We start from the raw sequence: 27,364 nt of genomic DNA, 5'->3' as shown, positions 1-27,364 counted from the left end.
CTTCTGCCAGAAAAAGAGGATCTCTGGAGATTTGTCTGTTCTGTTTGGAAAAATTGTGGACATATTAGTCAAGAAAGTCAAAATGGTGACAACGGGATTACTATCAAAATCTCATACCTGCAATGTGTGAACGTGTAATCCCAAAAGCATAGATTCAACATTTAAATTGAGCAAACAAAAAAAAAATGTTGAAGTCACAACAGCGAATGCACACTAGCATTCACTGTTTTGGATTCAACATTTTGAATGCAGATCACACTATAGTGTGAATCAGGAAATGTACCCTTTCCCTCACTGTAGTGCGATCTTGAAGTTTGTATATATATAAGTAGCAATGGGGTGTGGGGGGGCGCAGGGGAGCTGCCCCCCTGAAAAACGTTAGTAGCTCATGACTGGAAGTGTGGTATTTTCGGTAAAGTCGACATTCCTGAGTTGTCGACTTTCCTGAAATACCTCATTCGGTTATGTGCATGCTTGTATGTTTGATTTCCAACATTTCGGGTTGGAAACATGATCACTCGCACTTGTCAGGTGCGAGATTTTGATAGTAGACTGACTAATGGAGTTCAGGTAATAGCTCCAATGGTTGTAGGGGCTAACAGGGAAGGATGGGAGTGAGTGGCTGTTGCAGGATCACCCACTGGTGGGGAAGGAAATGAATGTGGCTCACTACATTAGGGAAAGCGTGCAGGAGTGCACTGGGTGTTACACCCGTTGGAGTTCGGTTCTAACAGATTCATGTTGCCATGTGCATTCCCACTGTAAGCCAAAGGAAATTCAGAATAGGCATGTTTCCCTTTGGGGGACAGCTGTAGCACAACTTGAGAGAGCTGTTGGAAGGATATGCTTCACCATAGACGGAAGGCCACCCCACAAGGCCAGCAAGCTGATGTTCTGCCTACCACCAAACTCTTGCTATGGGATGGTTGGGCTGACATGGATTTCCTGGCAGGAATGAATGGGCCATAGGGCTGTTGCTTAGCTAGGAGATGATAGGGTCCCTGTCTCCATTAAATGAATGGAGCTGATTGGGCGAAGCTAGAGGTGCCATCGGGACAGGTCCTAAAGAGTGCTCATAAAAGTTTCTATCCAGCATTTGCTTGGTCTTCTCACTTCAGACTTAACTGATGAGTACTCAGTTGGAAAGATTTTTCTGTTCTTTACCGAGTTGTAACTTAGTGATTGCTTTGGTGGTGTTGGGTGCTGTAAAAAAAAAAAAAAAAAAAGAATGATGATTCTAAATGGAGATTTCCATAATCAGTGTATTTATTGTTTAGGAATATATGTTATGATATTCCTAATTATGAGGTTTGTTAGAAGTGTAACTGCAAAACAGCTCTCACAAAACATTCCAATATGCCTGCCAAGTATCAGCTCTAGGTTAGAGCAGGAATACCAATCAAAAAGAAAACACTTTTAAAGTGGTAAAAGTAGGCCCAAAAGGAAAAGAGAGAGGAGACTCTTGAATAGGCAGGTTTAACAGGTCACCACATACTAGTACTGAGGCCTCTGGCATTGCCCCTGTGGAGGAAGCCACACTTTGGGCAAGTGCATCTTCCTTTGAGCCAAAGTTATAGTGATGTTTTCTGAGAAAGATGTTGATCCCAAGCATTTGGCTCAAAGCATGATTTAGTAATTACAGTGAGAGGGGATGATATCCCCATCTTTGATAGTCAAACAGAATGTAAGTCAGGCCCTAGGGATACCCCAAAAGGCTTATAAACCAGTGACCACCTCATTTCTCTCAGAGATTCCTGTATCTGAGCCAAAATTATCTGCTATGTCACACCAGCTGCTGCCTGGGTTTGTTGCTGCTTCTCCAGCCAGTTCTCTCCAAGAATGTTTACAGCTGGCACAAGACTTTGTACAATTTACTCAAAGTTGACTTCCAGACCCTAACCAACCTTTTTTGTCAGGGGTCCCCTCCTTTAAAAGGATATGACAACTATTTCCATACACTATCTCTTCACATTGTGAGGAAGAGGAGGAACTGGATTACAGGTCCCACTGTCTTCCTCTTTTGATTTCGACATAGATGATGAGGACTGTATCTTCTAAGTCTCTCTTAGAGAACATATCATTTGGGGATACTCTGCTAAGAATGAGAGAACAACAGAAATGGAGGGGAGAGACCTCCGCTCCACAGAATATATGCATGGATATGTGGAGAGACCTCAGCTCCCCAGAATATATACAAGGATACATGGAGAGACCTCAGCTCCCCAGAATATATACAAGGATACATGGAGAGACCTCAGCTCCCCAGAATGTATACATAGATATGTGAAGAGACCTTAGCTCCCCAGAATGTATACATGTATATGTGGAGAGACCTCAGCTCCCCAGAATATATGCATGGATAATGTGGAGAGACCTCAGCTCCCCAGAATATATACAAGAATACATGGAGAGACCTCAGATGCCCAGAATATATACATGGATATGTAGAGAGACCTTAGACACCCAGAATGTATACATATATATGAGGAGAGACCTCAGCTCCCCAGAATGTATACATGGATATGTGGAGAGACCTCCGCTCCCCAGACTGTATACATGGATATGTGGAGAGACCTCAGCTCCCCAGAATGTATACATGGATATGTGGAGAAACCTCAGCTCCCCAGAATGTATGCATGTATATGTGGAATGTATGCATGTATATGTGGAGAGACCTCAGCTCCCCAGAATATATACATGGATATGTGGAGAGACCTCCGATCCCCAGAATATATACTAGGATACGTGGAGAGACCTCAGATGCCCAGAATATATACATGGATATATAGAGAGACCTCAGATGCCCAGAATGTATACATATATATGTGGAGAGACCTCAGCTCCCCAGAATGTATACATGGATATGTGGAGAGTCCTCAACTCCCCAGAATGTATACATGGATATGTGGAGAGACCTCCGCTCCCCAGAATGTATACAAGAATACGTGGGGAGACCTCAGATGCCCAGAATATATACATGGATATATAGAGAGACCTCAGCTCCCCAGAATATATATATGGCTACATGGATGTCCTGGAGCTAGAGCCTCCAAAGCCTTTGACAATCCCTTCAGTCCATGAAGCTGTGCTTGATGTCTGTAAGGCAGTATTGCTGGAACTCCCCGGACCTCCTGCTATAGAGGCTTGACCAATTTTACAGTATGCAGGACCCTTACAAGTTTCTGTATAAGGGCACAGTGGTAGATCCTGATAAGGTACCTGGACAGTCCTAAAGGATTTAAAATGTCCCTGTGGTGCAACTCCATTCCTAGTGTCACAAAAAGAGTTATAATGGAGGTTAAGACAGGTATGCAAGAATTAAAGGATGACTTCAGGCAACCTACTGCAAGTCTAGACACTAACCTCCAATCCCAGCGATATGTCTGAGTGTCTTAGAGAGAGGTTCCTGGATCTCACAACAAAGACAACAGTGATAGTTGTCACTCTGGCACTCAAGACTTTATGGAAACTGTGTGTGTGTGTGTGTGTGTGTGTGTGTGTGTGTGTGTGTGTGTGTGTGTGTGTGTGTGTAGGAGGTGTTCCTCAATGTGGTCATAGAGAAAGCAGTTATCTTGTGGTACATAAATAAAGGTGGAAGCACACTGCTGTCTACCCTGCAGACTGTCTGTGCAGTCATGGATGACTGTGTTGGAGGCACATACATTCACAGGTGCATGCTACAGTCCTATTTGTGAGAGTCCCTTGTCAGACAGATTGAGCCGAACTGCATGTGGATGCTATCCTGGGCTTGTCTAGGTGGGGAGTTATCAGAAATTAGACCTCTATGCTTCTCTGGAATGCAGACATCTAAGGAGGTTCTTCCCCAAAGTTTTACACAAACAGGCTTGGGCCTGGATGCCTTTTCTCTGAACTGGGTGTGTCTTTTTCTTTAAGCTTGCCTTCCTTCATATACCCTTGTTCCCCAGATTGATGCAGAACGTTAGGGTAGGAGAGATTAGAAGCGATACTGATTGTTCCTTTTTGTCCAAAGCAATGCTGTGTTTCTCATCCTAGAAATCACAAAGGAGAAACATTGGTGCAGCAACAGAAGATGAACTTCTTAATGCAACTTGGTGGGGGACAGGACCTTTGTGGCCTGAAGCCTGGTCACACCCAAATTAGCTACTTGCAGGAATTTACCTTGCTATCTTTTGGGCACCCTTTATTTTGAGGATGTATTTAAAATCATGATGGAGGCTGAGGCCTGGTACTCAAAAGACCCATTTAATTAAATTCAAAAGATTTCCCTCTAGTGCCAAAGGAAAAATGAGGAATCAAAACTAGCAGAGGTGTTGCTCGTTCTGCAGTGTCCATGATTCTGTGCTTTTTACTTAATGGCCATCATATGCATCTCTTAAATGTATCTACTTGTATGCGCGTGAATCCCCTTCAGCTGTTAGGTCTCTAGTCATATTTCTAATAGGCATCCTCCATCTTAGACCACCAAGGAAAAGAATGGCTACAGATTGGGGCTTAAACTTAGTCCTAGACAAACCAGTCTTACCCCTTTTTAAACCTGCAGCAACTGTGCATTTGAAATTTCTGATCTGGAAATTTGTCCTAGTAGTTATTACTTTAGCCAGAATTTCAGAACTCCCAAGTACTTATGTGCAAGAGTTTTTTTTTCACTTTCACAAGAGTAGCGGGACCTTGCAGGCTAACAATCCATTTAACTTCCTTTATTTTAATCCACAACGTCAAAGCAAAGATGAAAGGATTTTACACTTAAGGATGGAGTAAGGTGTACATATGATCCTTTACCCATATAGCCTTCTGTTTCCTGGCCTGCCCCTTTTTGTCCAGGATACCTGATTGGCCTGCAAGTCTCATATGCCTGAGCAGCCCTGACAGGACAAATAGATGGGAGGGGACCTCCGTTTCAGGAACATTCTTAGTTCCATCTTCTGGCTGGGGCAAGAAAGGACTGAAGATGGTGCAGACATACACTCCCTTTGTGTCAAGATATGCCACTATCCAAGGGAATGTGGCATCCCCTCTATATGAGGGGGTTGAAAGATGTTAATTTCTGAGAATTAGATCAGATTTCATTCCTGGCCTGCAGCAGAGGCCCCAAGTATAATGACTACTACAGCGAACACCCTCATCTACTGTTGTGGTTAGGTTATTTATTTAATTGTGTGATTTGAAGGATGCATACTGCTACAGTATAGTAGTTATCATCAGAGGAGATTCCTCAGGTTATAAACAGTAAACCAGCCCTTCCAATTTGTAGTCCTGTCTTCCAGTCAATCAGTATACCTCAGTGTGCTTTCTAGATGCCTAGCTTTGATCATAACAGTATTCAGAGTAAAAGGGACTCAAATGCCCTTATCCAAATGACAGCATAATTCAGACTTATTCCATTCAGTGTTCCATAGCAACCTGAATTGTAGTATCTAGATGTTCGTGTTACACTACTGCAGTCATTACACTTGGGTTATCCTGCCGTCAGGCGGTTCCCCAGTCGGCCTGAGTTCCAAAGTCTTGGTCCGGCGTCGGTTGCGGTCGCCTCCTCCCTGACGCCAGTGCGACAGGGGTATAAAAGATGCAGCCGATGCCATTTTCTTCAGTTTTTCTTGCCACACGGTGCCTGAAGCAAAAGCAGTTCGCAAGTGCCGGTCGGCCGACTCCTGAGATTTTCATTCCAAATCCAGAACCGAAGTCTTCTACAAAGCTAAGTACCCCGTTGAAACTTTTCTTGCCTCAGACCGATGTCAGTAAAAGTTAATAACTGTATTTCTTGTGGGAAGCAAATACCTCATAAGGATTTCCATTCCTATTGTATCCCATGCCTAGGCCCAGACCACGACGTCACTGGTTGTCGGTTTTGTGCTAGGTTTAACAAGCACACTATTAAACGTCGGTTTGATTTTGCCCGACATTATTTTGGCAGAAAATTCAATTACACCATGCCGTCGGAACTTCTGATGACTGGAATACATAAAAGCGCAAAGACAAGGACAGGCATCCGAGGCCCAAAACTGACGATGAAACCTCTTCTAGGCCAGTCGCCTCCAACTCCCACAGGCCGCCTCCGACTCCCACGTGGAGATGGCTGAGCCTTCGGTCGCACAAGTTTTTCAGCCTACCGAGACTAACCCTACAGAGGGATCCAGAGTAGCTGAGCAACCCGCAGCTTCAGAGGGTGTCTTCAGACCTACTCAGTTAAGCATTTAACCCTCTGCTAAGTCTAAGGGGAGGAGGCGACCCTCCTTTAAAAACAAAGAAACAAATACAGCATTCTCCAGGACAGGCCTCCATGCCTAAGAAACAAATGCTCAAAATGGCCGAAGACCTAATCACTCTGATCAGGGGTTCCCATCCCCCTCCTGATAAAAGGCCTAGACAGGATGCAGACTATGACTCATCCGACCAGGTGTCCATTTCTTCAGATTCATCCTCAGACCTAGGATATTCTTTACCCCCTTATGAGGATTCTAATGCTGAGGAATCAATTCCATCAGCCTCTCTGCCAGAGGACTACTCCTTTGGGGAAACCTTACATACCATGAGGGAGCATTTCCATTGGGAAGGCCAGGATTATTCAGAATCCAAGAAAAGGCTCAGAGACTTCCTTTTATTACCTCAACACAGACCCCTAGCTATTCTGCCAGTGTTAGACATTGTGGATGATGTGTATACTGAATCCAGCTTAAATCCTCATTTGTACCTCCAGCCCCAGTTAAACCTGACAGATACTACAGAGTCCCTGACTCACAAATTTCTGTATAAAAGCCCTGTTGCTGACCCTGAAGCCATTTCTCAGGGACCCAAAGGAGTTAAGGCCTCATCAGCAAAGAATCCAGTTCCCTCGGAGAGAGATGCCAGAGCATTAGACAGATGGGAAAGGAAAGTATATATGTCTGCAACTTTAGCAATGAGAGCCTTAAATTGCCAATTTCACATGTTAAAATATCAGCAATTTCTGTTGTCTCAGTTGAAACAAAAAATGCTTCCAGATTCAGATCCTCCTAATATTAAAGAAATGCAGGATTTATTGCATGCTGCTGAACAAGTGGGAAAACATACTTTGCAATGTGGTTTTGATTCTTGAGGCCTCTTGCAGAGCAGCAGTTACAGGCTCTGTCATTAGAAGACATGCTTGGTTAAAAGAACATATGTTACCAGATCATGCTAAAGCAAAATTATTGGATGCACCTTTGCAGCAGGATATGTTATTTGGAGTTAAGGCAGAAGAGGTATTAAAGAAAATGGAGGATAAGGCAAAATCTATGCAAACGGTGAAGGATTTCTTACAGGTTCAGCCTCCTCGATTTAGCAGAAATTGGCCAACAAAGAATTGGTCCTTTCCAGTTATAGACAGACCTCAAAGGGGCAGATACAGACGTCCAAGAGGTAGAGGTCAACCACAAGGTCCTTACAGGCCTCGACAATGGGGTGCATCAGGCCAGAAAGAAGGGGAAGACAGGCCCCAACCATATAAAAAGCAGCCCCAGTGACTTCCCACTACAGCTGCCAAACATCTCTCTCTTGGCAGCCCCCTTGGGAGGAAAACTGGCACTTTTCTATCACAATTGGCATGTGATCACCAAAGACAAATGGGTTCTCAACATTGTATCTCAAGGTTACAGGTTCCACTTTCACACTCTGCCAAGGTTAAAAGGAATGCCAAATCTGCCACCAAATCAATGGGCAGAGACTCAAAAACAAATTACAGCACTAATAGACATGAGAGCTATTCAAAATATACCACCACAGGAACAAGGATTTTACTCAAGACTCTTTCTGGTTCCCAGAAAAGACAAAGCCTGGAGGCCCATTCTGGATCTTTCTTCTCTAAACACTTACCTGAAGACACTACAGCAGCTTCTTCCCATGCTGGGCAAGAAAGCTTGGCTCGTGACCTTGGACCTCAAGGAGGCATACCTGCATGTCCCTATCAGACAAAACTGCAGAAGATACCTCAGATTCATAGCTGGTTCAATGCACTATCAATTCTCTGCACTGCCCTTTGGCTTATCTACTGTGCCCAGGGTCTTCACAAAGTGCCTGGTACCAGTAATTGTATTTTGCAGACAGAAAGGAATTCAAATTTATCCGTACCTGGACGACTGCCTGATTCAAGCAGAGAGCAAAGACATTCTTCTAAAGCATCTGGCGTTTGTAAAAAAGTTATTAAGTTGCTTGGGGTACACAGTAAACGAAAAGAAATCAAAACTAGTGCCCTCACAAGAGATAATATTCCTGGGTGCCAGCTTGAACACTACGGCCCAGATGGCGTATCTCACGCCAGACAAGCAAGGACAATTGACTCAATACTTTCAACTGATGGCAACAAAGACCCAACTCCCTGCAAGAAAAATTCTGAAGGCCTTGGGTTACATGGCATCTTGCATACTACTAATTCCATATGCCAGACTGCATATGAGGAAACTACAATGGTACCTAAAGAGTGTATGGTCTCAATACTGTCTAAGTTTGGAAACAGTTATACCACTAATTCCTTGCCTTCAACAGGAGTTTCGATGGTGGGCTCAAGCTTGTCACCTCAACAAGGGGCAGCCTTTTACTCAACCCACAGCCAGGCAAACACTGACAACAGATGCATCGGATTACGCCTGGGGAGCACACATGGCAGGAAAATGTATTCAGGGCAAGTGCCCCGCATAACAAAGGCATCTTCACATCAATCAAAAAGCGATGCTAGCTGTACAAAATGCCCTTATAGCTTTGAAGGACCTGCTACATCCAGGACAACTACTACTAAAGACAGACAACACCACAGTTATGTGGTACAAGCAAGGGGGCACTCACTCCTACCCCTTCTGCAGACAAGCTATGACCTTGTGGAACACAGCTCTAAACTATCAAGTTCATCTGCAAGCACAATTCCTGCCAGGAGAGAAAAACACAGTGGCAGACAACTTAAGCAGAAACATCATGGATCCCCACAAATGGGAATTGAATCCACAAATATTCAGAATGATAACACAGAAATGGTGGAGCCCAGACATAGATCTGTTTGCATCCCCAATGAACTGCCAGCTACAGAAATTCTGCACAAGGAGTTATCATCCACAAGCATGGAAAGTGGATGCCCTCTCATTCACATGGAAAAACCTACAAGTATACGCTTTCCCACCACTACTTCTCCTTCCAAAGGTACTCATAAAAGCCAGACAAGAAGAGCCAAAGATGATCCTGATTGCACCAGACTGGCCACGACAGCACTGGTACCCAATCTTAAAGAACTTAGCACAAGGACCACCATGGAGTTTGCCGCAAATCCCACATCTGCTGACTCAGCACAACAATCAGATACTCCACAGCCAGCTAAAGACCTTAAACCTAGCTGCATGGAAGATTCCTTAGTCAAGCAAGCAATGCCTCTATCCAAAGCTGTTATGGATGTCATTCTGGAGGCGAGAAGGCCTAGTACCAGGAAAGCCTGTTCGGATATATGAAAGAGATTCTGTGCCTGGAACCAGGCTCACAGCCTTGACCCTCTTGTCCCAAACATTCCTCAGATACTACAATATTTAACTGAGATGCTGGACAAAGGCCTCTCCTTTTCATCCATCAAGATCCATGCCTCTGCCATCTCTGCTCATTACAACACGGATCCACCAATTTTCTCTAATCCTTTGCTAAAACAGTACCTCAGTGGGGCTAAAAACATAAGACCGCCCTGTAGAGCACCTACTCCAACTTGGGACCTCAACTTTGTTTTGGAAAAATTAACTTTACCTCCTTTTGAGCCAGTTAACACAGCAGAATTAAAATATATCTCTTGGAAAACTGCTCTGCTCCTGGCAATAACATCAGCACAAAGAGTTTCAGAATTACAGGCACTAATGGCAGTGGAACCTTTCCTCATTTTCCACCAGGACAGGGTAAGAAGTAACCCTACATTTATGCCAAAGGTGGTATCAAGTGTGGCTCTAAACCAAACTATTCACTTGCCAACTTTTTATCCAAAACCACAGAATAAAGGGGAGAGACTACTGCATTCTTTGGACATTCATAGGGAGTTACGCTTCTACTTGGACAAAACCAAAGCTTTTAGAAAATCTGAGCAATTATTGGTAGCATATGCTGCAGGAGCACAGGGAAAAGCCATTTCAAAACAGACTATTTCAAAATGGATAGGACATTACATACGTTTTTGCTATATACACCATGGGAAACCTGTACCTAGCAGCATTAGATCTCACTCCACCAGGGCAACAGCCACTTCAACTGCCTACCGCAGAGGAGTACCTACAAAGGATATTTTGGAAGCAGCAACATGGAGTTCTGTGCATACCTTCACCAAGCATTACCATCTGCCTCTTTACTCCAAATCCAGAGCTGGCTTCGCCACTGCAGTGCTGCAGGGCCTTATAGCCACCCCTAATGCCTTATAGAACTAGCTACCCAACCTCAGCTTTGGGATTCTACCCAAGTGTAATGACTGCAGCAGTGTAACACGATGAACATAGTACAGTTTTGTACCTACCATAAATGTAGATGTTCGAGTGTATACACTGCTGCAGTCCAGGTTACCCTCCCTCCTTCCCCTCTTACTGGCTGGTACGTACCTATGTCTTCTACCCCTTACTACCTATGGGGAGTATTTGCTGGCAACTGAAAGTTATTGTTTGCTTTTCTTATGTATGTTTTATTAGTAATATGAATCGCCTACCTATTTGGGGGCACCTGACATCTGGGGCAAGGAAAACTGAAGAAAATGGCGTCGGCTGCATCTTTTATACCCCTGTCGCACTGACGTCAGGGAGGAGGCAACAGCAACCGATGCCGGACCAAGACTTTGGAACTCAGGCCGACTGAGGAACTGCCTGATGGCAGGATAACCCAAGTGTAATGACTGCAGCAGTGTATACACTAGAACATCTACATTTATGGTAGGTACAAAACTGTACTTTTCAAGTCTCCCTCAGTCTAACGGTCATCAAGAAGAAATTGGATTTGATCCATTCACTGAGGAAAGTACTTCTCTGAATTCTAGATACATTTCAGCAAAAATCTCAATTAATGTTTTTCACCTCTTCACTCACAAGAAGTATATTAGCATGTACTTACCCAAGTTACAGGGAACTCTAGCAGCCAGTTCTGCACAGAGGGCAGATGCCCATCTGCACATGGACTGCAGGAAGGTATTTCTGACCTACAGGGCACTGTTATAGATCATCTGGTAATGGTAAAAAAAATACCTCTTACATCTAGTGTTAATGTCCCTTCTCACTGAGTACTGTTGTTTGATTGAATCCCAAGTAGCAGTCCACCAGGGTGGAAGGTACCAGATGCCACGTCCATAGAGTGCTAGAGGTTTGAGTACTGGCATGCAGTCATAGTCAAGACAGGCCTAACTCCTGAACTTGTGCTTAAGACTGCAATGCTTGGAGAAAGGGAACACTGTAGACCAAATGGTCATTATGCCATTGCCTGAAATAATACGGAGAAAGCTACTCCTGGACTGGTGCATACTTTACATTAAAGTTCGATAGGTGATGACAGCAACAATAGTTATTGAACCACTTAGAAATGTCTGTTTGGCAGTTATGAGCTGTCCCTTCCTGGAGACAGGTAGAAGGACCTCCAATCCATCTTACTAAATGAGCAAAACAGGTGCACCTCCATGGGGTGAAGAACCTTCTTTTTACTGCCCAATTTTGAGCTTCCTCACGTTGACTTCATAAACAAGATTAAAACTGATGATCATACTGTTGGCTATGTGGGAGTAATCCCATTTCTGGCCGTAGCTTCCCATACTGCTACCAAACAGCTTTTCAGGGGAGTCCTTTGTGTGATGTACCCAAGACAGCATGTGGGCCCTTCATGGGAAATGAACTTTTTTAACAGAAAAAAAAGTTTTACCTCCTTTTGAGCCAAACTAGCTCAGTTATACAATGACCCCCCCCCATTAATATTCCAAAACGTGCACACTGATTGGTCAGCATGCACATTGTAAATCAGACTTACACTAATGGAAAAAGGTCCGGTCGCCTGGACTTTTTCCATTAGTATAAGTTTTTTTTACAGCAATGGAGAACGCAAGAGCTCTGTTGTTTTTTAGAAACTGTCTTGCTATGTTAAAGGAGTTTAACATAGTGAGACAGCTTTAAAAAAAGTAACGGAGATCTTCCTTTCTCTGTTGCTTTTTTTAAAGCTGTCTTGCTATGTTAAACTCCTTTGACATAGCGAGACACTTTGTAAAAAGCAACGGAGATCTTGCTTTCTCCATTGCTTCACCCACAGCTCTGATGTACTGCGTAAGCGTACGCTTGCGCAGTATACCAGAACTGCAGCAGAATACCAGACAGCTGCGGAAGGGCAGCACGGAGGCATTATACAATGCCATTATTTAAGAAAAGTAAGTAAGGCCTCTGGCTTCGCCCTCGTGACCAAACCACACCAACCGTGGATAAATCCAGCATTACCCACACCCAGGCGTGGGTTATTGCTAAAATATTTCTCAAAGTTTTATTAGTTGCAGTCACCTCAGCCTGTTTTCTGAGTTGCAAGCTTTAAAATATAAGAGCCTTATTCATTTTTTATAAGAAAACCCTATCTGAAAGAGCTATGACCTCTTTTATGACTGGAGGAGTTAATGAATTTTGTCTGCACCAGTCTATTATGTTGTCTGTCTTCTGTCTTAAACAGGAAAACAAGGGAAAATTTTATGGTATACTGTAGATATAAGCATACAACTCTTAAGTGCCACATTGGAAGGACTAAACTGAGACAATCTGATCAGCAGTTTGAGCCCCTAATGAAGGGAAAACAGAGTTGTCCATTTACCAAGCAGTTACCAAGTGCATTGCTGTTATTGTTTTTAATGAAAACTAGAACAACCTCATACTGGATGTTCTTTGTGTTTCACTATTGCAGTCATTACATATGGGTAATCTGCTGGCAGGTTGCACTCAGTCGGCCTGATTAACAAAGTCTTGGGTCCTGCGTCGGTTGCTGTCCCTTCTTCCATGATGTCAGGTTGTCAAGGGTATAAAACATTCAGCCAACGCCATTACATCAGTCTTTCTTGCTGCGCAGTGCCCGAAGCAGTTCACAAGTGCCGGTCGGCCGACTCCTGAAATTTTCATTTTCGAGTTTCAGAACCGAAGTCAAAAACTAAAAGCTAAGTACCCCGTTGGGAAACTTTTTCTTGCTCCTTACCGATGTCAGTAAAAGTTAATAATTGCATTACTTGTGGGAAGCAAATACCTCATAAGGATTTTCATTTGTACTGTATTCCTTGCCTAGGCCCTGACCAGAACATTCTTTGCTGTCGGTTTTGTACTAAATTTAATCAACTCACGATTAAACGTCGGTATATTTTTGCTTCTAAATATTTTGACTCAAGATTTAATTATCCAGAAATGTCGTCCGTTAGCAATTCGACTACTGGAATACCTAAAAAACACAAAGAAAAAGACAAAGATAGACCGTTGAGGTCCAAAACTGACAACGCCGCTTCTCCTAAGCCAGTCGCCAGTTCGCCGGTACTCAGTGAGGCGCTTTCGCAGCCCCTGATACCCGCTATTTCTGATTTGCAGGCCTCTGCTGAGATCCATTCGGAGTCCGGTATGCCGTAAGATGCTTCAATTATGGAACCCGAGGATGTCTCTACCTTAGATGGGTCCGGAGCTGCTGTGCAGTCACCGGCTTCTGATGGTGTTTTCAGGCCTAAATATTTGTATATTAGACCAACGCCATCTTCAAAACTAAGGCCAAAATCTAAATCTATGTCTAAAAAACCGACACCTGGGCCACATGTGCAGGCCCCTGTGCCTAAAAAACAAATGATCAAAATGGCTGAAGATTTAATTACTCTGATCAGGGGTAGCCAAATCCCCTCCTTCTGAGAGGCGTAGGCAAGACATTGATTATGAATCTTCTGAACAGGATTCTATTTCTTCTGACTCTTCTAATGAACAGGATTTGTCTATTCCTACTTATGAGGACTCTGATACAGAAGATTCCATTCCTTCTGCTTCTCCCCCTGAGGATTTTTCTTTTGGGGAAACTTTACATACCTTAAGGGAACATTTCCACTGGGAAAGTCAGGATTTCTCTAACTCTAAAAAGAGACTTAGAGGTTTTCTACTTCTTACTCAGCATAGGCCTTTGGCTATACCTCCTGTTCTAGACATTGTTGATGATGTTTTTTCAGAATCTAGTATGACTCCTGATTCTCTACCTCCGGCTCCTTGTATGCCAGACAGATACTACAGGGTTCCTGACTCCCACAAATTCCTTTTCAAAAATCCAATTGCTGATCCTGAAACCATTTCTCAGGGTCCCAAGGGCTTTAAGGCCGCTACTGCTAAAAATCTTATCCCTTCTGATAGAGATTCCAGGGCGCTGGATAGATGGGGTAAGAAGGTTTACACGTCTGCAACCTTGGCAATCAGGGCTTTAAACTGTCAATTTCATATGTTTAAATAACAGCAGCAAATCATGGGACTACATAAACAGAAAATGATGTTAATCTCTGACTGTGTGGAAAATAAAGATTTGCAGGATTTATTACATTCAACTGAACAAGTTGGAAAACATACTTTGCAATGTGGTTTTGATTCCTTGGAGGCCTCTTGCAGGGCTGCTGTTAACTGGACCTGTGCTAAGAACGCATGCTTGGCTCAAAGAACAAACTCTGCCTGACCATGTTAAAGCAAAATTGTTGGATGCTCCTTTACAACAGGACCGTCTCTTTGGTAATAAGGCTGAAGAAGTGTTAAAAAAGATGGAAGATAAAGCTAAATCTATGCAAACTGTAAAAGATTTCTTACAAGTGCAACCTCCAAGATTTAGTAGGTGCTGGTCTACTAAGAACTGGTCCTTTCCAGTCCCCTCGAGAGCCACTCAAGTCAAATCAAGACATTCCAAAGGCTCCAGGTTTCAGTCACAAGGAACTTTTAGAACAAAACAATGGGGTGCCTCCACCTCCAAATCTGCAAACAACAAGGCACCTCCCTATGGTAAACACTCTCAATGACTTCCCTCTACAATCACCAAGCACTTACCTTTTAGCTGTCCCTTTGGGAGGAAAACTGGCACTTCATGCATGAAACTGGCAACGTATTACCCAGGACAAATGGGTTTTAAATATAGTATCCCAGGGATACAGATTTAATTTCCACACGTTGCCAATCCCAAACGGATGGCCAGATCTGCCCCCAAATCAATGGGCAGAGGCCCAGAAACAAGTTCTGTCCCTCATGGACATGGGGGCTATTCAACCAGTATCAGAAGAGGAAAAGGGACAAGGTTTCTATTCAAGACTTTTCCTGGTACCCAGAAAAGACAAATCATGGTGTCCAGTTCTAGACTTATACACTCTAAACACATTTCCGGACATTCCAAAATTCAAGATGCTGACTCTTCAACAGTTACTACCTATGCCAGGCAAAGATGCCTGGTTGGTAACTCTAGACTTAAAAGAGGCTTACCTGCATATCCCAGTCAGGGAATCTTGCAGAAGATACGTCCGCTTCAAAGCAGGCTACTTGCATTCGCAGTTCTCTGCACTCCCTTTGCCTTATCTACTGCGCCCAGGGTCTTCACAAAGTGCCTGGCACAAGTAATTGCATTTTGCAGGCAAAGAAATATTCATATATATCCATACTTGGACGATTGTCTAATTCAGGCAAAAAACAAGGACATTCTTCTAAAGCATCTGGCGTTTGTAAAGAAAGGGTTCTAACTTGTCTAGGGTACACCATAAACAAAAAGAAATCACAACTGGTACCCCCTCAAAAAAATTACATTCGTGGGTGCAAGCTTGAATACAACTGCCCAGATGACTTACCTTACACCAGAAAAGCAAATTCAATTGGTGATTTACTTCAAACAGGTGGCCACAAAAACCCTGCTATCTGCAAGACAAATTCAGCATGCCTTGGGGTTCATGGCCTCCTACATTCTTCTAATTCCATATGCAAGACTGCATATGAGGAAACTTCAGTGGTACTTAAAAAGTTTATGGAGTCAACATTGTCACAGCCTGGAAACAATGATTCCTATTATACCTTGCCTGCAGCTAGAGTTCCTATGGTGGGCAGAGGCCTGCCACCAAAACAAGGGACTGCCATTCACTCCACCCCCTGCCACCCAAACCCTAACTACAGACGCATCAAACTATGCTTGGGGGGCTCATCTGGCAGGAAAGTGCATTCAGGGCAAATGGAGCCCAAATCAAATGCACCTACATATCAATCAGAAAAAGATGCTAGATGTACAGAATGCACTGACAGCCTTCAAAGACTACATCCAGGACAACTAATGATAGACAGACAATACCACAGTTGTGTGGTACATAAACAAGCAGGGGGGTACACATTCCTACCCCCTTTGCAGACTAGCCATAGTATTGTGGAACACGACCTTGACCTATCAAATACAATTACAAGCCCAATTCCTGCCAGGAAAGCTAAATACTCTGGCAGACGAACTAAGCAGAAGTCTTATGGACTCACATGAATGGAAACTGGAACCACAAGTTTTCAACATGTTGACATGCAAATGGGGGAGTCCAGACATAGATCTTTTTGCCTCACCCCAGAATTATCAGTTGGACAAATTCTGCACAAGAATTCATCATAAAAAAGCTTGGAAAGTTATATATCATTCAGCTGGAAAAACCTATCGGTCTATGCTTTTCCCCCTCTGCCTCTGCTCTCCAAAGTTCTACTAAAAGTCAGACAGGGCAAACCAAAAATGATTCTGATTGCTCTAGACTGGCCTCGCCAACACTGGTACCCACTCCTGCGCAATGTGTCATACCTTCCTCAGTGGCACCTGCCTCAGACACCTTACCTACTGTCTCAGCAGAACTACCAAATTCTGCACACTCTGCTCCAAACTTTGAATCTTGCAGCGTGGCTAATCAATTAATTTCACCCTTGGCATCCCTCAGCAAACGTATGATGGATGTCATTTTGGATGCTAGAAGGCCTAGTACTAGTAAATCTTATGCTGACAAATGGAAAAGATTCTGTGCCTGGAACCAATCACAAGGAATAAGCACAGCAATGCCCAATATTCCTCAGATTCTACAATACGAGATGCTTCACAAGGGCCTATCTTTTTCTTCCATAAAAATCCATGCCTCTGCCATTTCAGCTCATTACAACACAGAAACTCCCATCTTCTCTCATCCTCTGCAAAGCAGTATCTCAGAGGGGTCAAAAATTTAAGACCTCCCAGGAGAGCACCAACTCCTGCATGGACCTAAATTTTGTTTTGGAAAAACTCACTCTTCCTCCTTTTGAGCCAGCTGCTACTGCAGACCGAAATTTTCTCTCCTGGAAAACAGCTTTCCTTTCAGCAGTCACTCCAGCTAAAAGGATTTCAGAATTACAGGCTCTTATGGCAGTGGAGCCTTTCATTATTTTTCACCCAGACAGGGTGGGTCTCAGGACCAATCCATCCTTTATGCCTAAGGTGGTATCCAGTGTGGCTCTTAATCAGAACATTCATCTGCCAACTTTCTTTCCCAATCCACAGAACAAGGGTGAGCGGATTCTGCATTCACTGAATGTACACAGACAACTTAGATTCTACTTAAACAGGACAAAATCTCTAAGAAAATCTGAACAACTATTAGTGGCATTTGCTGCAGGGGCAGAGGGAAAGGCTATTTCAAAGCAGACTATTTCCAAATGGATAAGCAATTGTATTTGTTTCTGCTATATGCACCGTGGTAAACCTATCCTCAAGGGGATCAGATCTCATTCCACCAGGGCTGCATCTACTTCTGCAGCCTTTCTCAGAGGGGTTCCTACCAGAGACATTCTAGAAGCTGCTACCTGGAGCTCAGTTCATATGTTCACCAAACATTACCATTTACCTCTCTTCTCCAAATCCAGAGCTGGCTTTGCCACTGCTGTCCTGCAGGGCCTTATAGCTGCTCCTAATGCTGTATAAATCCATCCTCCCAACCATAGCTTTGGGATTCTACCCAAGTGTAATGACTGCAACAGTGAAACATGAAGAACATAGTACAGTTGTGTACACTTACCATAAATGTAGATGTTCGAGTGTATTCACTGTTGCAGTCTTGGTTACCCACCGCCCCCCCAGCCCCCTGTTTTTCTCTTACTATACATCTCCTTTCTTTTACTATGCTTAAAAGCCTTTTTGGTGTATTTGCTTTTGTTTGGAGGTATATTTTTTGTGTTTTGAATTATATATATATATATATATATATATATATATATATATATATATATATATATATATATATATATCCCCATTTGGGGGGCACCTGACATCTGGGGCAAGAAAAACTGATGTAATGGGCGTCGGCTGCATGTTTTATACCCCTGATGACCTGACGTCATGGAAGAAGAGACAGCAACCGACGCAGGACCCAAGACTTTGTTAATCAGTATGACTGAGGGCAACCTGCCAACAGATTACCCAAATGTAATGACTGCAACAGTGAATGCACTCGAACATCTAGATTTATGGTAAGTGTACAGAACTGTACTTTATAACTCACTCCATCCTGTCTGCAGCTGCCACTGCAACCTTCTTTTAATGCGGCTGTGTAGACCACCTGTAAGACTGTTACTCTGATGTCTATTCACAAATTATCCAGACTTTATGAACTGGATATTCTCCATAGAAGGTAAGTCACTGCTGCTTTATTTGTACTGCAAGGAATATTGTAGCCTGTGCACTGTTAACTGGTGAATGTGGATATCTGCTTGGTATTTTATTTTTTGGAGTTATTTATGGGTCCCTCATAGATGACCAGCAGCAACTCCCAGTGCCTGTCCTAATTCTTCTATTCATATAACAAATTCCTACTGTACTGATCTTTATAATGAGTACGGTACATGTATGTGTGTGCGCACATGCATGTGTGTGTGTGCTCGTGTGTGTGTGTGTGTGTGTGTGCATGCATGTGTGCATGTGTGTGTATGTGCACCTTATGATAGTAGATTCTGAACTAACAATCATTTCCACAGGCAGATTCCCTGGCCTTGGACATGTTAGGGGACCAGTGGTCTTTATCTATAGCTCTGCACTAGTTGTAGGTTTTATAGATTTTTATATGGTTTTATTGTACTGGAAGATATTACCTCATAGTGTATTAGTATGCATGTTACCTTCTGTAGTAATAGATGAAGGTAGTACTTTGGGCAATTTTTGTCAATTATTTTTATGTGCACCTTTATAGGCTGATTTAGGATTCCAGGGCTATAATTTTTGTCAAGGGCATCAACTGTGTTTGCCACTTCTTGGACACAAAAAAGAACAAGCTTGGATCTGTGTAACTGCCACAGTTTGGTGTTGTGTTGGCATTCACCAGGGGCATTCAGCTGCTTAAAGAAAAAACAAACAGAGGCTGTGAAGACTGCAATGTGTCTGGGTGTTTCATATTTCTATCTTACTGTTCATGTATGTAGTGTTATGGTGAGTACTATCCAGTTTGTAAGTAATACCTTTCCAAGAGACTGTTCTGCAGCGTGATGCATCACTTGGAGGAGTATGGCCTTTGATCACAGTGTCAGAGATAGACATACACACAGCAAGCAGATGTGCAGAACATAAACATAGTTATGTAGATCTTTTTCAGCTAAATGTTGCATTTGACCACAACTAGTTTTTAGTTAATCAGTCTTCAGGACCTATTTTCCGAAATGTTTCTCCTTCGTCTTTGTGCTTGCCACAGTGAAAGGCTGTGTTCTTTGGTCAGTATTTTGTGTTATATGCTTGTCTTAGCTTTCCATGGTAATAGGGCTTCAATATTGAAGTGCCTTAGTTTGTTTGTTTATTTATTTATTTTTAACTTCCTTGCCTTAGGAGTCCTCTTTCCTTTGGCTCATTTTGAGATGGGGATCTGCCTGTAGAACTGGAGCGGGATTACCTAGGCATGAAGTTGATGTATGACTTCAGGGAGTTTTGTGTGGTAGCAAGGCAGCTGTCAGATGAGCCTTGACAATATTAAACAGCTTCTGTTACAGAAATATACATTTACTGGCTTTGTAGAAGTAGACATCCACACAATCTGCGCACCGTAATCATCATTAATGTTGTTTTTCTCTTTCTCTCCACAGCTGTGCAAAACGCAACAGAACCTGACTATAAATCCAAGGATTGGGTGTTTCTAAATTATACCTACAAGAGGTTTGAAGGACTCACACAGCGTGGCTGTATCCCCTCCTTCATTAAAGCGGGGAAGTTGTGAAAATCATGGAGCAGCTTTTACAGAGCTGTAACAGTTTGCCTACAGCTCCTTGTTTAACTGAAGTATTTATACAGACTAATAGCGGACATCAGATTTGCAGCAAAATTCTACTGGATTAGGATTTTGACAATGACTACTAATGTAAACACCCAGCCGGTTCCAAGTGCCACTTGGTAGATCCAGCTGGTAAAACTCCTCTTTCTTTAGAGGTTCCTTTGATTTGTTTCATGTTCTCCTTATTGAATGGAAGGTACTAGACTAAGGAGGGGACACATATTGTCTTGTGTCTACACTGCCTTGTATAGGCTGAGGCTTCCAGTGACTATGCCATTTGGCTTGCTGTATAGTTGTGCTGTCATTACAGGGTTATCACCATAAGGTGGTCTTGCTAGTTTGTGGCTGCCAAAAAGCACTCAAAAATCTTTTGTAGTTTGTACTTCCTAACTTTTCATTTTATGTTACCTGTATGTTTAAAAGAGGAGAAGAATGACAGTCTAATTAGTGACAGTAATTAAGAATTATTCAGTGTAGTTCAGAAGTCAGCACTTTGGTATATCATGGATTTCTTGAACTAGTTTGGACTAGCACACATGTTTGCAGACTACTGATTGTACATCAGTTGAAATAAGAGAATATTCATTCTTTTGTTTGTGCACAGTGACAGAGTTAGCAAATGTCACATGAAAATTGGCAGTATTTAATTAATGCCTTTTTTTACTGTACATTTGGTGTACATCTCTATCACTTTAAAAGGCACTGTCTTTTGATTGGCTGTACACTGGAAAACTGGAAAGAACTGTTTGTCCAATATCTAGCTACTTAACTGGAGTTGTCAGGCATAATCTGAAAAGTGGCAGTGATTATTTGTTGTTTGTTACTCTGTTATTTACTTAACATTTTTATTGGTGAAAGTTCATTTTTTTTTAATTAATCTATCCATCCCTCCAACTCTACACAGCCTCTGGTTGTACCCCATGCTGAATGTCACCTTTTACCAGATGGGCTTCTCAGCTGTGTGAGAAGTCAGTTTTTCTGAAACTTGGTGCTAGGCTTGAGGAGGGAGGGCTTCTTAGACGTGATGAAAGTGCGTAGCCAGGAGCCATCTTTCTTATGGCATCCAGTCATGGTTCCTAGCTGTGGGAGTGGCTAGTGCAGTAACGTCAGGACATCATTGCCACCTCCCCTGTATTAACTTGAGATGCCCTCTGAGGATTGTAGTTTCCATCAGAGGTCTCTGAAGTATTGGTCCCCCCCGGATAGGATACCTGCCATCAGCTTCTTAATGCTATTCCCTTTCCCATTACAATCTTGTCAGTGGTCCAGGTTCATTCCTGAGCTTGGTTCACTGTTGAAGCAGATAGACTTCCTGCCTCTGCACCATCACCATCAGTTTTCTTTTTTTAATTTATAAGGTGTCTGTAATTTCCTTGGATGTTTTAGGTTCAACTTTTTGTTTGTTTGTTTTTTTATATCTTCAGATTTATAACACATAGTGTAGGTGATACTTTTAAGAGTTTATTTTTGTCTGGTGGGCTGGCCTTTGGATCTTTGTATTCCTTTCCACTGTAGATCTTACTTATGATCCCATATGTTATCATTTGGGACCCTTACTTTTAAAACTGTTGGGGATCCCCATGAAAGCATGCCCATGGGTGATAGTAGGAGGTGTACTGATAGCCCAAAGGGCACACTTATTTAGGTATTCCTTTTACCATGTACAGGGCACATTCATTAGTGTGTTTGTATGTCATATTACATAACTAAGCCCACTTAATGCAAGAGACTACCACAAAGCAATGGAATGCTGAGTGCATTATTTTTTGCCAGCCACTGCTGTCTTACAAACTGTGAAATTAGAAGGCTTGGGGCTTATGAAGAATTTGCAATGATTATCATGTATTTTGAAACACTATAAAAAGTAGCCAAATTGAAGTTTTTGTTACTTTAAGAATCATTAACCATGCAACAGAAAAACAACTGGAAAATGTTATTTACCTTTTCATTCACTGTATTTTTCTGCCTGTTTTCAAGTTGGTTGGTATTAGTCATGTGCTGAGTGAGTTAATTTAAGGCCATAAAATGTGCCACTTCCCTGATTCGATTATTGTTTTTTGTTTTATTAAACCAGTGTGCTTCATTCCCTTTGTAGAGCAATCAATGAGTACAAGAATTCTAGGGGTCCTACAGTAAACGGGAGCTGCTGGGATTCAGACTTGAATGAGCAGGTGTGTCATTCATCACCTAATCCACTGTATTGCACTGTTTCCTTGCTGAGCAGTGCTACTTAAAAACAAAGAATGTTTTCAGATTTAAGTCTAAGGTGCTTAAAGCACACAGAGCAGTAGAATAATTTTAGTAGGCTTTAAGCTGAATGTGTAATTTGTAAAATGAGATAATTTCAGTGATGTACATAATTATACGGCAAAGTACTATTCCTAGAGTTGCATATGCACACGATATTGACCATGATATCACATAGTTTGCCATGTTTCAGACATACTGACCATGGTATCATGTAGTTTACCATGTTTCAGACATATTGACTGTGATATCATGTAGTTTACCATGTTTCAAACATGATATTGACTTTGATATCATGTAGTTTGCCATGTTTCAGACATGATATTGACTGTGATATCATGTCGTTTACCATGTTTCAAACATGATATTGACCGTGATATCATGTAGTTTACCATGTTTCAGACATGATATTGACCATAATATCATGTAGTTTACCATGTTTCAGACATGATATTGACCATTATATCATGTAGTTTACCATGTTTCAGACATGATATTGACCATGATATCATGTAGTTTACCATGTTTCAGACATGATATTGACCATGATATCATGTAGTTTACCATGTTTCAGACATGATATTAACCATGATATCATGTAGTTTACCATGTTTCAAACATATTGACTGTGGTATCATGTAGTTTACCATGTTTCAGACATGATATTGACCGTGATATGATGTAGTTTACCATGTTTCAAACATATTGACCATGATATCATGTAGTTTACAGTGTCTTAGATAGTTGCCATACATATTTTTTCTTGCCTTTGTATGGAGTCAGGTAACTACCAGTTTCCAAGCATATGAACACCAACCACTGGTCAGTCTCTTAGCACAATAAATCTGAACAAAGCCAAAAATAATGGAGAGCAAAATTGGGGACACATTTTAATTATTGCTCTTATAAAGTTAAAGCACTGCTAGAATAACAGGTTTTGTGTTAGAATGCAGTTTCTGAAGGATGCAAAGTCTGAAACGTAAATGTCTGTCATTATTTAGTGACGTCAGTCCTCAATAATTTGCTAGTAAAGCACAGATATTTTGAGGAACAAACCCAAAGTAAGAGGCAAAAATGTGGAGACACTGTGAAAATCTGAAGTTGAGGTTTGCACCACTGAGATATCGTCTTTTCTTGTAGTTGCAGCTGAATATTTTGCCCTGTTGGCCATTATGCTTACTGAAACACAGCGACAGTGTACCTTTCCCTTGAAGCAGAAGGATGTACCAAAACTAATTCCTTTCCTTCTCTAGGAAATACTTTCTCATTGGCCACTATGAAGATTTCATAGTTATGTTTTTTTTCCTCCAAGTCTTGAGCAGTTTTTTCTTAGAATTCTTTATTGCTTGAGGGTCAGTGGGACCGAGTAACCAAATGCTTTGAGGGGAGGGGCACAAGATATGCAATGAAACACAAATGTGCCCGACCCTTGGAGAATACAACACCACATTCTTCACACAAAAGTCTTCATCTAGATGCTGTATAACCCTGGTCAGTGCTGGAGTCTGCCACCACAAAACCTACTCTCACTTCCTGTCTCATCTGCCCCCGATGCACTCTTGAATGCAATTATTAACCTTGATTGCTAGCCTGACTTTCCACAGCTCATTAGTTGATTACTGCTTGCTTGCTGTGGATTGTCTTTCTCTTTGTCTTGCTGTTCTGAGTTGTGTGGTCATTGGAGACCAATGCGCTCTTCACATTACATGGGATTTCAGTGTTGCACATTTGCATCTGATAGTGGAGATTGTTTTTTCATGTACTTGTGTCTGAAACTCAGCTGTTTCTGTTCAGTAAAGCATTGATATTCACATTGTTTTTCCTGCAGCTGCATTCCCTTTGTTACATTGGGGCCACCACATTCTCCTGTTAGTGAAACAACAAAGATGCTGGGTACCTTAGCTAGTATACTGAGAACAAGCATTTTTCTGTGTACTGTAATAGTAGTTCTACTGCCACGTTATGGTGAGGAGCACTTTTATATTTTCGAATGTGGAGTTTGGAGAGCTTGCAGTGAGTATAACCTTTGTGTTTGTGTGTTTATAGATTGTGCTGCAGGACACCATTGTTCTCTTCATTGTACATGCTTGCTAATCTATTTAAAGAGAAGGATGTTTGGCCAGATGGTAATCCAGGTGTGTTTGTTTTGTTTTCCTTTTCTTTTTCCATATGCGTTGCAGTAATTACCCAAACATGTATTAGTATTTTGTGGAAAATACACAAAACAAAAGCAATATAGGTAAAAGGGATATTATCTGAGAATCCAGCAAAGCTATAGGACCAGACAATAGCAGGAGCCTAACTCTTGACAACCAAAAAACTTCAAAGTGCCATCATCTGCTGCAGTCTGTTCTCATTCTGCCAGTCTAGCAGTCATTTTTTCCTTTTAAAAACATCTGGTTCAGTATCATTGCAGATGAATGGTTAAAGGATGTTGTGTCAGCCAGTTACAGTATGGAGTTCTGGGCATAAATGCATTCCAGGTGCCATCCCAGGCACTTCAGGAGAGCCAGTGCATTTCACCTTTGACCCTACTTCAACAATTACTAGACAATAAAGCATTTTGGCCAGTGATACTGATACGATAAGGAACACGGTTCTACTCTGTGTTCATTCAGGTGCCCAAGGGAGCTTGTTAAGTAGATGTTCCCTGAAGTTCTTACATTTGAATCTTTGTTTTAAAAACTTATTCCAGTGGTTGATGCTTTAAACCCTTTTCCATTTGTGAATGTAGGATGTGCCCACTCTGCTCCTAGTCACTGTGAACATGTGCAGTTCTTGTCACAAAGTTTGTGGGAAGTACTAGGTTACTTTTCAAATGATTGGCTTCAGTGTTTGCTTTTCAGGCTTTTAGGTTTGACTTTGCACTTCATCTCCTGCTGAAGAGCACTGATTTTCCCTCAAATAATGTCTCGTTGCATTTAAAGAAACAAGTTGAATTTTACTGATAATGTCTGTGGATTGCCTTGTATTAAGTGAAGGAAAGGGTATTTTGACTAGAGTTTCTGCTTTTTATTTTCTCAGGCAGAATTGCCTCTCTAAGTTTGAAATTAAGAATACAGTTTTTTATACCTATAATGGATTGTTTTAATTCTGTTTTGCTTTCACGGTCAGTCTTATTTGTCATCTGTTTTTTAAAATACCTGTGAAAGTATAGGTCTTGAAATTTTGAAGATTTTTACTGACCCTATTTATAGCTCTTCATGTTTTTTACATTTTCGTTTGAGCTGAAGCATTGCCTTTCAGCTGTTAGGGAGTTGCTGTTTTAGGTTGTTGTCCTTCTACATTTCCTTTTAGAAAATTAAATGTTATATGTAGTCCCTTTTTTTGGTTTACAATGTATTTTTCCCCCAGTTGAAGGCTGTTTTTTTTCCTGAGCTGGGGAGTTGCAGTCTATCTCTCGCTCAAAGAGCAAAATCATCACAGACGAGGCAGTTTGCTACTGATGTAAGTCGCATTTGTTGCACTTGTCTGCTGCAGAGAGCAGTCTTGCTTCACTAAAAGAACAGTCATAAAAACATGTTTAGTTACATTTACATCTTCTTTTAATTAGTGTTAACATGATGCAGATGTGTGACATTTTGATGTATAGCGGGGCATGTTCCTTTTATAGACTGTGAGTGCCCACTTGCCCATCAAAATGTTTTACTGTTGAATTCTGTTTGAACCAAGCTCGTTGTCAAGAGTTATCTATGCATTGGACATTTAATTCTCAAATTACTATTCCTTACTTCTGAATACTCCTAAATCCCTTTTTTCACCTGTGCCTTTAAGAGGAATGCTGTATTTTTCACAGTGGGAACTGAAACCTCACAGGGGTGAAAGAGGTGATCTGATAATGTCAATTTTTATTCATTCCTCAACTAATGGGATTGAATCTGACTCTGCTGTTAAACTAGTTTGTGGCCTCCAACAAACTTTGAAGCTCCTTCCCTACCCATAATGCATCATCCCTAGCATCTCTCAGATCTCGTTTACCACTTTCACTTCTAGACGTGGTTGCCTTCAGCTCTCGAGTAATCAGTAGGAGACAAGTCAATTCTTTGGGTTTTTTTGTCTAAAGTCTTTATTACCACTATTTCTGTAGTCTTTGACAGTTCTGTTTGTTGTGCCTGCCTTTCTTTCCTATACACGTTTTAAGTGTAACCTTCCCTACCCTTGTTGGTAGGCCTATCCTTCCATACCTATCCCCTGTTTAAACTACAAGTGTATCTCTTCAATATCATTCTACAAGCCCTGGGTTCAATGTCATTAGCAATAATTTTAGTCTCCTTAGCAAGATTCCACAAGAAGTTTCTACAGTGGCTGCTTGCAACACGATGATTAATGCTTCCTCAGCCCATGTCAGTGGGGATAAGAATAACTGAGGTATGCAAGTGATGCCTTTCATGGTATATGCAGTCACAACAGCTGCTGCAAGGTCATCATTTCATCCTCCCTTAGCCCAAGGCCATAGTGACCATGGACGCTTCCCAGATTGGGGGGGGGGCAGTTCCTGGGAAAAACAGTTCTAGGCAGTTGGTCCCCTGAAGAGACCAACTTGCCATATCAGTGCTCTGGAGATGAGACAGTGCTTTCAGCATTGCAGGCATTCCAGAACTCTCTTCCTCTCAAGTCACTTGCAATTCAGACAGACATGTCAGTAGTCTGGTACATGAACAAACAAGGGGAACTAGATCTTATCCCCTGTGTTTTGAAGCCCTCAGAGTGTGACAATGGCTGATTACTTCCAACCATTTTCTAATAGCAATACATGCTCTGGGGAAGTCCACTTTGATAGCAGACAAACTGAGAAATCCACCATGATCGCAGACAAACTGAGCAGGTCCATCTTACTACTTCACAAGTGGTCTCTCAACAGCAAAATGCAGAAATGATTTTCAATCCGTGGAGCCAGCCTTG

The 27,364-nt window shown here is 42.0% G+C and overlaps 1 protein-coding gene across 3 annotated transcripts in view; it reads left to right on the top strand.

Moving 5' to 3' along the window:
* STK38L (serine/threonine kinase 38 like) overlaps window positions 1-22,298 on the top strand; it is a 721,763-nt gene extending 699,465 nt beyond the window's left edge. For all 3 annotated transcript variants that reach the window (XM_044087725.1, XM_044087724.1, XM_044087726.1), the window contains one exon: window positions 20,031-22,298. In XM_044087725.1, coding sequence (XP_043943660.1) covers window positions 20,031-20,161 — 131 coding nt within the window. In that variant the 3' untranslated portion in view covers window positions 20,162-22,298. The remainder of the gene's footprint in view (window positions 1-20,030) is intronic.
* The last annotated feature ends 5,066 nt before the right edge of the window (window positions 22,299-27,364 follow it).

The sequence above is a fragment of the Protopterus annectens genome, chromosome 11.part0, assembly GCF_019279795.1.
Source record: "Protopterus annectens isolate FY-2018-M chromosome 11.part0, PAN1.0, whole genome shotgun sequence".
NCBI classification, from domain to species: domain Eukaryota; kingdom Metazoa; phylum Chordata; order Ceratodontiformes; family Protopteridae; genus Protopterus; species Protopterus annectens.
The sequence above is the reverse complement of the archived record's forward strand: the minus strand, read 5'-3'. Positions and strand labels throughout refer to the sequence as shown.